This window comes from Glycine max, chromosome 4, assembly GCF_000004515.6.
Source record: "Glycine max cultivar Williams 82 chromosome 4, Glycine_max_v4.0, whole genome shotgun sequence".
NCBI lineage: Eukaryota > Viridiplantae > Streptophyta > Magnoliopsida > Fabales > Fabaceae > Glycine > Glycine max.
In genome coordinates this window covers 45,886,137-45,900,034 of record NC_016091.4, presented here as the reverse complement: position 1 = coordinate 45,900,034, position 13,898 = coordinate 45,886,137, and the positions used below count along the sequence as shown (strand labels likewise).

At 29.2% G+C, this 13,898-nt stretch overlaps 2 protein-coding genes across 2 annotated transcripts; both read left to right on the top strand.

The window, feature by feature from the left end:
• Nucleotides 1-125: 125 nt before the first annotated feature.
• On the top strand, nt 126-3,037 carry SWEET5 (sugar efflux transporter SWEET5). The gene is made up of 6 exons (XM_006578649.4): nt 126-281; nt 951-987; nt 1,097-1,310; nt 1,426-1,587; nt 1,925-2,044; nt 2,455-3,037. The coding sequence occupies exons 1-6, from the start codon at nt 236-238 to the stop codon at nt 2,722-2,724; spliced, it is 849 nt and encodes a 282-aa protein (XP_006578712.1). The 5' UTR covers nt 126-235; the 3' UTR covers nt 2,725-3,037.
• Nucleotides 3,038-10,733: 7,696 nt separating this feature from the next.
• SWEET4 (sugar efflux transporter SWEET4) lies at nt 10,734-13,565 on the top strand. Its single transcript, NM_001357910.1, has 6 exons — nt 10,734-10,902; nt 11,470-11,506; nt 11,608-11,821; nt 11,940-12,101; nt 12,327-12,446; nt 12,946-13,565. The coding sequence occupies exons 1-6, from the start codon at nt 10,857-10,859 to the stop codon at nt 13,141-13,143; spliced, it is 777 nt and encodes a 258-aa protein (NP_001344839.1). The 5' UTR covers nt 10,734-10,856; the 3' UTR covers nt 13,144-13,565.
• Nucleotides 13,566-13,898: the final 333 nt, after the last annotated feature.

Sequence of the window (13,898 nt, the reverse complement as noted above, 5' to 3'; positions counted from 1 at the left end):
AAAAAATTGAAGTGTTGATAAAATATTTAAAATGGAGTGTTGACATATCACTTTCCTCATCAACTTGACTTGCCTTCTCTTTTTTGCGCAGTATAAATAGGCTCGCACTCTTGCCATAACGACTCGTGCAATTGAAAGAGAGAGAGATAGCCTGAAGTGAGGGTTTTCACTTGGTGGTGACCACCTAGAGTGAGGGAACTGAAATTTAGAGAGACTCCAATTAGATTCAAGAGAGATGGCCATTCACCACGAAACTTGGGCTTTCGTTTTCGGTCTTCTAGGTAGATACTAGCTCGCTATATCCCGCTATCACAGTATCACGTAGTACTATCATATTTTGCATAGTTTTTAGCATCGCATTATCCTTCTTTGTCCTCTACTTTAAGCATCCTGGTTTGAGCAAACTCCTTGTATTTGTATGCCTAACATCGCGAATACATAAAATTGACGTTAGTTTTTTACTATTGAGAAATTTTATGTTCTATATTGTTTCTATATTTTTATTAATTTATTATATGGGTAGTTTCAGAGGACATGATGATAACTAGAACCACATGTGGTATGCAGATTGCATGATATTTTTCTAGTTTTCGAAAACTGATAAATTATACTCCATGGGATTTCTATTATAAGTAAAAAAAAAACATATTTCATACTTATTAAGAATTAATAAGCAAGATATCGACATTAAATTTTATTAATCTCATACTATTCTTCCTAAATTATCTTTCTTATTTATTGCACATAAAAAGGTAAAAATTGATGATAGTGGTGCAACCAAAGGGTCGTGCATTAAATTTTGCTGCAATGCAAAACTGAACTTCGTCAGTCATAGTAGAAAAATTGCCTCCAAAAAATTTGCAACATGGTAGAAATAATAATAATAATTTATTACAATTTGTTCACCAGTACTGATGGATGTTTCTTGTATTTTTGCTGTGTTATTATAGGCAACGTGATCTCCTTTATGGTGTTCCTTGCTCCATTGTAAGTGATATTTTCTACTTTAGCATACTCATTGTACGTAATTCATGAATGAGAGCGTCATATAATTATTTTTTCAATCTATATATTAATTATATTTGATAAAATGCAGACCAACTTTTTACCAAATCTACAAGAAGAAATCATCCGAAGGGTTTCAATCACTACCTTATGTTGTTGCACTGTTCAGTTCAATGCTCTGGATCTATTATGCATTTGTCAAAAAGGATGCTAGCCTCCTTCTCATTACTATTAACTCCTTTGGATGTGTGATAGAGACAATTTACCTAGCCATCTTCCTTGTTTACGCCCCAAGTAAAACCAGGGTATTCCTTTTAATAACTCCTAATATATTCTTGACATTCTTTCTTTTCCTTAATTTCTACATTTTTTTTTCAAGAGAGAAAAATTAATTAGTTTTCCTTTTATTAAATGCCACAGCTTTGGACCATCAAGCTTCTTCTCATGTTGAATGTTTTTGGGTTCGGAGCGATGCTTCTTTCAACCCTATACCTTACAACGGGTTCCAAACGTCTTACTGTGATAGGATGGATTTGTCTTGTTTTCAACATAAGCGTTTTTGCTGCTCCTCTTTGCATTATGGTAAGAATTTAGGAGCAGATTATTTAAATCATATCATAAAAGAAAATGATTACGTATACTTTTATTTTCAGTGTTTCTTTTTCAGAAGCTACTACTTTTTGCTTCTGAAAAAATATTAAAGATTTTTTACTTTTTTTCTTGAAAAAATGTTCTTTATTAAAAATATTCAAACAAATCCTCTTAATAGTATTAGTAGGAGATAATTTATTACTTCTTTTCTTTTTCGATGAAAATTTTGTGTATGAAGGTGTAGAGAAATTTCATCGTCAACATTTTTGCATTTTTTTCTTCTTATGCGCTCAAAGATAAATTAAACTCTTATGATTGATACATGCAGAAACGTGTCATAAAGACGAAGAGCGTGGAATTTATGCCCTTCAGTTTGTCCTTCTCTTTGACCATAAATGCTGTTATGTGGTTCTTCTATGGCCTTCTCCTCAAGGACTACTACATCGCTGTAAGTTAATTTCAATACTTTTATTTTTACGAGATAGCTCAATTCAATAATGCTACGTGCGGTTAGAACTTAGGCATATATTCACATTATACCATTTATACTGACCACTAAACTTTTGTCTTATTCCAACTAAGGCTTTTCCTTTATCACTTTTATCATTTCTTTTTATTTGTTGATCCCATAACTTTTCGTTATGCACAGCTTAATGAAGTAATAATGCCAATTTAATTATAACTATTTATTAAAGGTGTGCGTATCCCACTAATGTTGAGTTCACATGAAAAAAAAATCTAATGGAAACATGGCCCCCCGTTCTATTATTATTTAATTTGGTCCATGAATTTTTAAAATTTTCAATTTCATATTTCAATTTTAAAGAAAAAAAATTGATATTTGCATTTGTGATGCAGCTACCAAATACGCTTGGGTTTCTATTCGGCATAATTCAGATGGTGTTGTATTTGATTTATAGAAACGCCAAGAAAGATGAGCCAATGAAATTGGAGGAACTAAATAGTCATATTATTAACGTTGGGAAGCTGAGCAGAATGGAACCCTCTGAGCCGAATCATGCAACAAAAAATGGTACTGTGACTGAGATAACTATTGAGGATCCAAATGGAAAAGAAACAGAAGAGGGAAACTTGAAGAACATCATGAATTCGGCTAGCAATGTGTGATTAATTAACCAATGAACAAGTCCAAAGAGAAAGAAAGAAAAAAGCAAAAAAAAAAAAAAATGAGGTCAAAAAATATTTTAACATAAAAGTACAATCACTCTACTTGGCCAAGTGGGGCCTCTTCTCAACCCAAGAACAGTACGAGTACTTTGGAGTTTAATTAGGGTTCTTCTTTTGATTAATGCATTTGCCTTAATTTGTAGTTGTCATATGTTAGCTGGTCATATGTTAGCATGAGCATCTCTCTTTGGCCTCTTCCATCGCTCTCACTGTAGTAAAACGTGTAACAACGAATGTATCTTCTCTTCTTTCATTGTATTCCTCAGTCAAACTCGTCAATTCTCTCTTTCCTTTGAACGCGTAATAATATATGTTCATGTGATGGGCTGATAAAAAAAAATGTTCAAGTGATGGAAATGGAAATTAATTATTTTACTAATTATATGCAACTTATTAGACTAAAGAGCACACTTTTATTTGTTTTCATATGCTACAATCATCGTTATCCTTATATTAAATTTTATATTGTTTGGTAAAACATGATTAAATTATGCATCAAAGTGAAGTAGATAGTGGAGGGTCTTCTCTCTTCTTTTATGATGTAATATAGGGGACAGATATAAAGACCACCCTAAAAAGTAAAATATGTATATCTTCATGACGGAAGCTAACAATCATTGGCAGAAATTAAAGACCCGACACTAGGTCTATTGATGTGAATCGGCTGTCATTACAATTTATCAATGAAAAGACATAAGATTAATTTATTGGTAAAAAAAATCATGAATTTAAATTTTTTAGTTAATAAAAATAAATAATATTAACAATTAATATTTATTAATAAAAAACAATTTATTCACCAAAAGGAAAAGTTTTAAAAAAATTATAAGAAAATTAAATGATAAGAGAATTGATGTGATTAGAGATCATAGATTTTAAAGAATGAGGATTATTTTATAAAAGTAACTCATTGAATGGATTGATTTGGAAAAATACAATAAAAGTGTAGATGTGCTATATTTATATAGAGCTTATCAGAATTAACAACTATTCTATTATTAAGAAGTGCTAATGGCATATTTTTTCTCTCACACATACTATTTAATACACTTTATTGTTGTTTAAAATTTATTAAGAATTATAAAATCAAAAAAGAAAATCATTAAGTACAAAGTGGAATATAATTAAAAAATATGATTTTTTACAAATTTTAATCACTAATAAAGAGTGTGATGTTAACATTTCTCTTAAAATTAATGTTAATCACATCCAATTATTTATAAAAGTGTCACCGAATATTTATCAACATCATTTTTCATATAAATTAATGTTAATTGAACGATGTAATATGTATATTTTTTAGTAGTATCAATATCAAATAATTATCTGAAATTATTAAGCCTATCTGAAATTACTAAGCCTAAGGTTTAGAACGCCAAAACTATGATTGCCCCTTGTTACTATATACTTTTGAAAATATTTAATTCATTTTTCAAACTCCTTTTCCATTTATATTTTCAAAATTTTTAGATATAACTTAGGAAGAAAAGAGGGTACTGCATTTCAAGGCCAAGGCCATATGTACTACAAACCTTAATGAGGATTCCTTCTATGCATCCTTGCATAATTTCAATTAACTGAATAGTTTAAATTTAGGTTGAGACTCAGATCAATTCAATAATTGATTCTTGTATTAGTTAATGAACCAAATAAATCAAACTTGAATTGAAAATTTAACTCGACACATACACACATATGAGAAGAAATCAAATTATTTTAAAAGTAATTTTAAAAGATCTATCCTTCTTTTACATTATTTATTTTCTTGAAATCTAATAATGAAAAATATCTACTTTTTACAATCATTAAATTTCAAAAAAATAAATAGTAGAGATGGAGAGTAAGTCTTTTAAAATTGCTTTTAAAGTGAGTTAAATCCTCCTCGTGTCTCTCTATATATAGAGAGAGATTAAAACTTAAGGGTGAAAAGTGATAATATATTTTTACAAGGTTAGAAGGTTAATTAGAGAAGTTCACCCAAAAATTTATTCAAACCTTAATTCTTTAAGTGAGGGAACCTTAATTTATTTATTTTAATGTCAATCTTTGAATTAGTGTAAAAGAAACCTTTGTGAGACAATTAAGATACTTACAAAATTGGCTGTGATATTTTTAATAATATGGTTTTCTTATGAGATATCATAATTTTTTCAAAGTTGTTTGTGATTTTTTAAAAATGTTATAGATATTGTCCGATAATATATATGAGTAATATGATATATTCATTAAAGTTTTAGAATAAATATCATACTTTTGTTACAGAAAATATCATGTTTAACTCTAATTAATTTTAGCATTATAAATTTGATGCTAATCATGAACAAAGTAATTTAATTATGCGATTTTTCCTATATTAAATTCAAATAATTAATGTATGAATATACTAATTCTCCTGCATAATTCTTGCATTGGTTTATGAATCAAATAAATCGAAATTGAGTTGAAAATTTAGCTCGACATGTACACGCACATATGAAGAAGGATCAAGTTATTTTAAAAGACTTATTCATCTTTTTTACTAATCATTTTCTTAAAATTTAATAATTAAGAATAACTACTCATTACAATCATTAAATTTTTTTAAAAAAATATAGGGATGAAAAATAAGTCTTTTAAAATTACTCTTAGAATAACTTAAATCCTCCTCTCTTTATATATAGAGATTAAAATTTAAGGATGAAAAGTGATGATATATTTATGAAAAGTTAGATGTTTAGAGAGACTCATAAATTTATTGAAACCTTAATTATTTAAGAGGGAACCTTAGTTTTTTTATTCTACTATCAATTCTTGAATTAGTGTAAAAGACAACCTTTGTGACTTGCAAAATTGTCTGATATTTTTAATAATATGAGTTTTCTCAATGAGATATCATCTATGATATTTATAAATATATATATGTATATTTATATATATATATATATATATATATATATATATATATATATATATATATATATATATATATATATATATATATATATATATATATATATATATATATATATATATATATATATATATATATGAATAATATGATATATTAATTAAAGTTTTAGAACAAATATCATACTTTTGTTACAGAAAATATCATGTTTAACTCTAACAATTAATTTTAGTATTATAAATTTGATGCGACTCATTATCCTGTAAGTAAAAGGATTGCACAAAATCCATTATCGCACATGTAGGGGGGTAAATCGACGGGATTTGTATTACGATAAGTCCATTAGGTATATTGCTTTGACTATATAATGCCCACCTTACCGCTTTAATTGGGAAACCACAACCTGAGTAACTAATTTGGGTCTTTGTTTTGTGTACGTGGTTTATGAACCAAACGAGATGATTTGGATTTATTCCTCAATCCTAACCCAATAACTTGTTATTATCTATTCATCAATCTTGGATTTGAACACAAATGTATGTAGACCGCAAAATTCTCATCTAATATTTTTCCATGTCATGATCTTGAACTAGCTAGTATCTAACCCTGATCAATCTCATGCCTATCTGATAATAGCACATCATTGGCATAATTCATGGGAACTATCCTAGCTATCTCAAATTAGCCATCGTCATATTATATAATTAGGGCAAACCACTCTATGACATCGATGTTTTATTATTATCAAATGTTATTTTAGATTTTAGAATATTAATGAATTTTTTTATTTAAATAATGTCAGTTATATACTTATATATAATTTTAAATTTTTAATATATATCAAATCAAATCAAACCAATTACTAATTCATCGATTGAACCACTTATCCACTAATCCTAAGAACTCGACCAGGTCAGTGACCGGATTTCACACCTATGCAACATACCATATATTGATTGAAAGTTATTATTTTTCATTATTTTATACTGAAAATATACACACTAGAAAAATATATGAATGAAGTAGTATAACTAATAAGTCTAATTTTTGCATACATATATTATTGACCGTCCCTTTTAATTAGTTTTTCTTTATTGTGTTTTCACTCTCATATTTTTTTTCTTCAGTCAAAACATATATATATATATATATATATATATATATATATATATATATATATATATATTAATAATTAGTCTCAGTTTCAATTATTTTGTAATCTTTAAAATATTATTTATATCTAAAATATTATGAAATCTGCTAATTAATTATTAGATAGAATAAATAATAGCACGAACACAAAATATTAAATAAAAAAATTGTATTCCGAGAAGAACACCAAAAGCTATGCGCCCAAGTGAGAAAGAGTAGGAAGCTAACATTTTGCTTGAACTTTTTTATATTTGTAATCTTAGCCATTAATATGTCCAATGATTTAGAATGGTGCAGGAGAGAAGCTGGAGACAATTTGGCCGCAGAGGATCTAGATCGGTAAAAGTTACCAAATTTTAAAAAATTAATAGATTTTTTTTTCCATCTTGGTTAATATTATTTTCTATGCAGTCGCTGTTTCTTTAAAGGGTAACGAATTAACCTAACCATATTCAGCTTGGTAATTTCAACTTGTTTGTGATTTAGGATATTCAGATGGTGAATGGGATAAGTGATTGGTGCATAATTAAATTACCCACTTGGATAAATGAATTGAATGCATGGTTGAGAATCCACGTACGCTCGATCCACGTAAACAACACTAAATGAAAGAAACTCCAAAATGCGGTAAAGAAGTGGCACACACCCCTAAGCCATAACAACCCAAAGCTATATATATTTGCTACACACTTCCATCTTTATTTTCCTTAAATAAGTTGTGAGGGACCTATCAAAAACCAACATAAATACCATATATCCTACGAAACTCTTCTCTATTATACATTTCTAGATTAATTTCTAGTAAGAGTAGTGTGATTTGTGACTGCTCGCATAGGTCAACAAGCAAATTAAGGCTTTTTCTTGTTTAAGTAAGTTAGCATATTCTCGATGGTGTGTTTCATTTGCTCCTAGCTTTATGCCAAACTAGTTAAGATCCGAAGCTCCAAATGCGATTACGCATTGAAAAAGCTCCCCCTATAGCTACCTGCTAGCTAGAGCTAACTGTCTAGTGCGATTGCGAAATTCACTGATTCAACAATTCATGTAGCTCAAACTTCTCTTGATTTAATCATACAAAAAAGATTATGAACTGGCAGAAAGTGGGTTCAGTCTCTCTCTCTCTCTCTCTCTCTCTCTATATATATATATATATATAATGTAGAGTTTCATGCATCCTATAAATTGCATGGTGCATTATACAGTGCAGCTGGCCAAATTTGGCTTTGGTGAATTTGTGTTGAGTCCAGAATTTTATTCAACAACCTTTTGTGAGAAAGAAACCCGAAAGGAACTAAAATGAATACCTATAGGGAAAGATAGCGTCCGGGACCCCAGGACCTTTTCTTATAGATCAAGCCAGATTTTCTAGTTATAATTAAGTCAAGTTAACTCACTCAATTGTAAATGTTATTTTACAGCTAAGTTATTAATCACAAGTAGTTCATTTGCTGTATCATACTAGAAGGAGATAGTGATATCATTAAAATAATTGGGTGGTGGAAGTATCATTCCGTGTGTTAAGGCTTTTGGCGGCTGCATGGCGACCGAATTATAGATAGATTGGGGGAAATTATAAATATTAACTCATTTTTTCTTTTAATATTTTTATTTTTTTATCACTTGATTATCATATCTATCACATTTCTTCTCTATTTTTCTCTCTCTCTTTCTCTCCCTCTTTTTTCTATTTTTCTAATTCATTCAATTTTACAAGAAATTATTAGATAGTCATAATCTCGACTAATTTTCACATAATGTATATTTTAAATTTTAAATTTAAGAAAATAATTAATAATACTCCATTACATATCATGAAAAAGTAATTGTTCATGAATATCTAATAATTTCTTTTATTTTAGGGCGGGCATAGATCAAGATCGAAAATGCTTGATTTTAGCGTGGAATAACTGTAGTTGATATTAGTCTTTAAATTTAATTAGAATATTTTTACAATGTAAAGATTTTTTACATTGTCATTATCTAATTATGAAATATCATATAGGATAACATTGACTTTTGTAATATAATAATTAGTTTGAAAATTATATTTAGAGTGGTTTTTAATTAATTAATAATATAAGTTTTTTTAATCTAAGTGTATTTCATGTAAATCTTATTATAAAAAGAGTAAGTTTAGTTTTCTTGTTAACTGTGCCCACATAAAATTTAGTTAATGAAAAAGTATGAAAAGAATGGATAAAAAAATGAGTTGTTGACATTGTTATTCATAAGTTAAATTAATCCTTTAATCATTAAACTATTTGCAGAAGCTTTAAATAATTCCTATATTGTAAACTTTTTTAATTAAGTACCTGAATTTATAAAAAAAAATATTTGAATTTCAGAGATCTTTTAAAATTAAGGAGTTTATCTAAAAGAAACTCAAATATTTTTGGTACTTATAACTATTTGATTTTAAGAAAAAAAATACATCATAATATATACTTCGATGGAATCTCCTGAACTATTTGAATTTTTAAAAAACGTATCTTTATGCTTTGATGGAATCCTATCAAAACTCTAGGCAAGGACTAACTTTAAGTTTAGGAATCTAATTAAAAAAATCAAGTTACAGGCCTATTAAAAAACCCTCAAATAATTTGAAGACAACCAAATTAATTTATCGTTATTTATATTAATATCGACTAAGGGCAATGCAAATCATTTGCCTGGAAATACTGTAGACCAAAGGCGACAAACCAGAGTTCAAAGTGAACTTGAATTATTGACTAAACAAACTAAATAGCAGCAAAGATGGTGATAAAGGTTACAGCCGTAACACTTTCATGGTGAAGAGAATTGAATGTTAAGTGACACATAGGAGCTACAGCCGGCCGTTGGGATCAACAAGGAGGTAATTATTAATTAACGTAATCAGCAAGTACCAAGTGGGGGATTTTTTCATTTCAGTTATGATATATGGACATACACTCAATTATATGAAACATCTACTCCCTAGCTTGATTCGTAACTCATTATAATAATCTTTCAATTAATTCATGATATTAAATCATTCAATTAATCATATTATTATTTTAAATTTTTTTTATTTTTATCAACTTAATTATTTTTTATTAAATTTTAGAAAAAAATAATTAAGTAATCACATATAAAGAAAATAATAATTAATACATTTAAAAATAAGAAAAAGATCTTATAAAAAGAAATAAATAATTTTTTTAAAGAATAATCTTATAATTAGAAACAGAGAGAATATCTATCACTCATTATTTTCTAAATTTATTTCTTTATATCATATCTTAATATCTATATATATTTTCTCATTTATCTCTTTTTCACTAAGTGTCAATTAACATTTTAGGTGTTTAATTAATTAATTTTCATATCAGGAATTGTTAACTAATTCTCATTAATTAACTGTTTAAAAGTTATGAAAGAAATATATATTTGTATATACCGCTAATTAAATGTATACTATTAAAAAAAACTAAGTAAAGTACGTAATTGATATGATTCTGCGGCAATTTTCACTCCGCTTGGTACAGAAACTATGATGAGTTGTAAGGCTTAAAGCCACATCGTGGGTTAAACGTCACAAAGTATAAAGATTCATAAGTGTGGACCCCACATGAGTTTTGTGCATGCACAGGTAATATGGTAGAAGCCAACCCGAGTTACCCCTAGAGAGGGCGTCCTTGTGGAAGACATAAACCAAAATTGGGGATAGAGAAGGGAATAGGGTAATTAAGAGAAGTGTTTGGATTTGATTTGGGGGGTTAAAGTAAATAGTGTTTTTTGGGTGGTGGAACAACAACTGGAAAGTACTCTTAAACTAAAGCTACACATACATTATTATGATACCATGCATTCCTATTTAGCAATTTGTTGCCTTTGCCATACTTTTCTTTTGAGCTCTATAAATAGGTTCCCACTCTTGCCATAACAACTCGTGGAATTGAAAGAGAGATAATTAGAGGGGTTTTCTCTTTGAGAGAATCGTATCTTACAACTTTTCGTGACCACTTTTAGTGAGGGAAGAGAAGCTGAGAGACTCCAATTAGATTCAAGAGAGATGGCCATCAGCCATGAAACTTGGGCTTTCATTTTCGGTCTTCTAGGTAGATACTAGCTCTCCATATCCCCATGCCAGTTTATATTATCACTTTTATTTTATTTTATTCTTAATTAACTTAGTTCTACCTCTATCACCTACTATCATATTTTTCATCATTTTTAGCATGGCACTATCCTCCTTTGCCATGCATCTACTTACGGAAGTTTGGTTTGAGCAAACTTACTGCAGTTGTACAACATGGAAATACGTAAAATTAACTTTAGTTTTTAACTATTTGGAACTGTATATAATATTTATTTTATTAATTTATAATATGGTGGAAACTGGAACCATATGTGGCATGCAGATTGCATGACATTTTTCCAGTTTACGAAGAATGATCAATTATAATACTTGAAAGCGACACTAATGAATTACCATAGCAACAATTTAATTTAACTAACCGGTGTGCTTCTCTAATATAGTTATAACTTTTGGAATTAATTGTGTATGGTGTGAATTCTAATTTTGCATATTACTGACGGAATCAAAACCTGTTGATAGAAATAATAATAAAAATTGATTACTATTTGTTCCCCACTGCTGATGAATGTTTCTTGTGTTATTATAGGCAACGTGATCTCCTTTATGGTGTTCCTTGCTCCATTGTAAGTGATATTTTCTACTTTAGCATACTCGATAGTTGTGATTAGTTATCTGCTGAAGCGTTTTTTTTTTCTAACTATATATTAATTATATTTGAGTGCAGACCAACTTTTTACCAAATCTACAAGAAAAAATCATCCGAAGGGTTTCAATCACTACCTTATGTTGTTGCACTGTTCAGTTCAATGCTCTGGATCTATTACGCACTTGTGAAAAAGGATGCTAGCCTCCTTCTAATTACTATTAACTCCTTTGGGTGTGTGATAGAGACAATTTACCTTGCAATCTTCCTTGTTTACGCCCCAAGCAAAACCAGGGTACTACTCCTAATAACTCCTATATATTCTAGTCATTCTTTTCTTTTCCTTTCTAGATATATATATTTTTTTCAAGAATTAAAAAAATTATTAATTTTCCTTTTATTAAATGTCACAGCTTTGGACCATCAAGCTTCTTCTCATGTTGAATGTTTTTGGGTTTGGAGGGATGCTTCTTTCAACACTATACCTTACGACGGGTTCCAAACGTCTTTCTGTGATAGGATGGATTTGCCTTGTTTTCAACATAAGCGTTTTTGCTGCTCCACTTTGCATCATGGTAAGAATTTAGGAGACGAATATTTAAATCATCAAAGAACACAATTAGGTGTATACTTTAAATTTTTTAGTGTTTCTTTTTTAAAAGATTTTTTACTTTGTCTTAAAAAACTATTCTTAAAATAAAATCAAACCTTTAATAACATTATAGAATATGATTTATAATTTTTGCATTTTTTTCATATGCCCTCAGATAAACTATATTATTATATATTGATACATGCAGAAACGTGTCATAAAGACGAGGAGTGTGGAATTCATGCCTTTCAGTTTGTCCTTGTCTTTGACCATAAATGCTGTTATGTGGTTCTTCTATGGCCTTCTCCTCAAGGACTACTACATCGCAGTAAGTTCATTTCAATACTGCTACGTGCGGTTAATTAGGAGCATATTCATATTATATTGTCCATTAAATTTTTGTCTTATTCCTACCAAGACTTTTTCTTTACTACCACTTTAGTCATTTCTTTTTATTTGTATCCCATAACTTTTCATTATGTCCGTATAATTAAGTTATAATGGCAATTTAGATAGAGAAATTAATTGTTTAATTGAGTTATAATGGCAATTTAGTTAGAGCAATTAATTAAATGTGTGCGCACTCCACTAATGTTCAGTTCCCATGAAATAAAAAAAGTCAAACGGAAACATGGGCCCCTATTCTATTACTATTATTTAATTAGGAAAGGCTTAAATATCTATATGCCAGGCAATTTTTTTTTTCATTAGAAAAAAAGGCAATTTAATTTTATTCCTTTCAATTTGTTTTGACCTACCAAAAAAACTATTTTCAATAGGGAAGAAAAACAAAGAAATGATTTGATATTTGCTTTTGGATGATGCAGCTCCCAAATACTCTTGGGTTTCTATTTGGCATAATCCAGATGGTGCTGTATTTGGTTTATAGAAACGCCAAGCCACAAACATTGGAGGAGCCAACGAAGGTTCAGGAACTAAATGGTCATATTATTGACGTTGTGAAGCCAAATCATGCAACAAAAAATGGTCATGTGCCTGTGATTGAGATAGCTAGCAGTGTGTGAAAATGAAGCAATAATGAATCGAGTCCAAAGAGAAAGAAAAAAAATGAGGCCCCAAAATATTTAAGCTAAAAGTACGATTATTACTTAATTACTTTGCCAAGTGGGGCCTCATCTTAACGCAAGAACAGTACGTGAAGTTTGGTGTTTAGGGTTCTTTTAAGTAACGTGTTTGCCTCAATTTGTAGCAATAATATGTTAGGTGGTCAATTATGTTAGCATGAGAGTCTCTCTTTGGCCTCTTCCATCACTCTCACTGTAGTAAAACGTGTAACAACGTATCTTCTCTACTTCTTTCAGTGTGTGCCCTTAGTCAAACTCCTCAATTCTTGTACGCGTAATATATGTTCATGTGATGGAATTAATTATTATTTTACAAATTGTGCAATTTATGAGACTAAAGAGCACACTTTTATTTGTTTCCATGTGCTACAATCATCGTTATCCTTATGTTCAATTTTATATTGTTTTTGGTAAATCATGATTAAATTATGCATCAAAGCGATGTAGATAGTGGAGGAGGGTCTTCTTTCTTTCTTTTATGATCGATGTCATAGAGAAGGGGACAGATATAAAGATAACTCTAAAAAGTAAAAAATGCATATCTTCATGACGGAAGATAATTAACAATCATTGGCAAAAAGACCCGACACTAAGATTGTAACATGCCAATTGGAAGTCGTTACACTCTATTCATCAAAAGGAAAGGTGTTGAAAATCAATGCCAATTATTTGAAATTAGTAGCTAAACCTGAGGA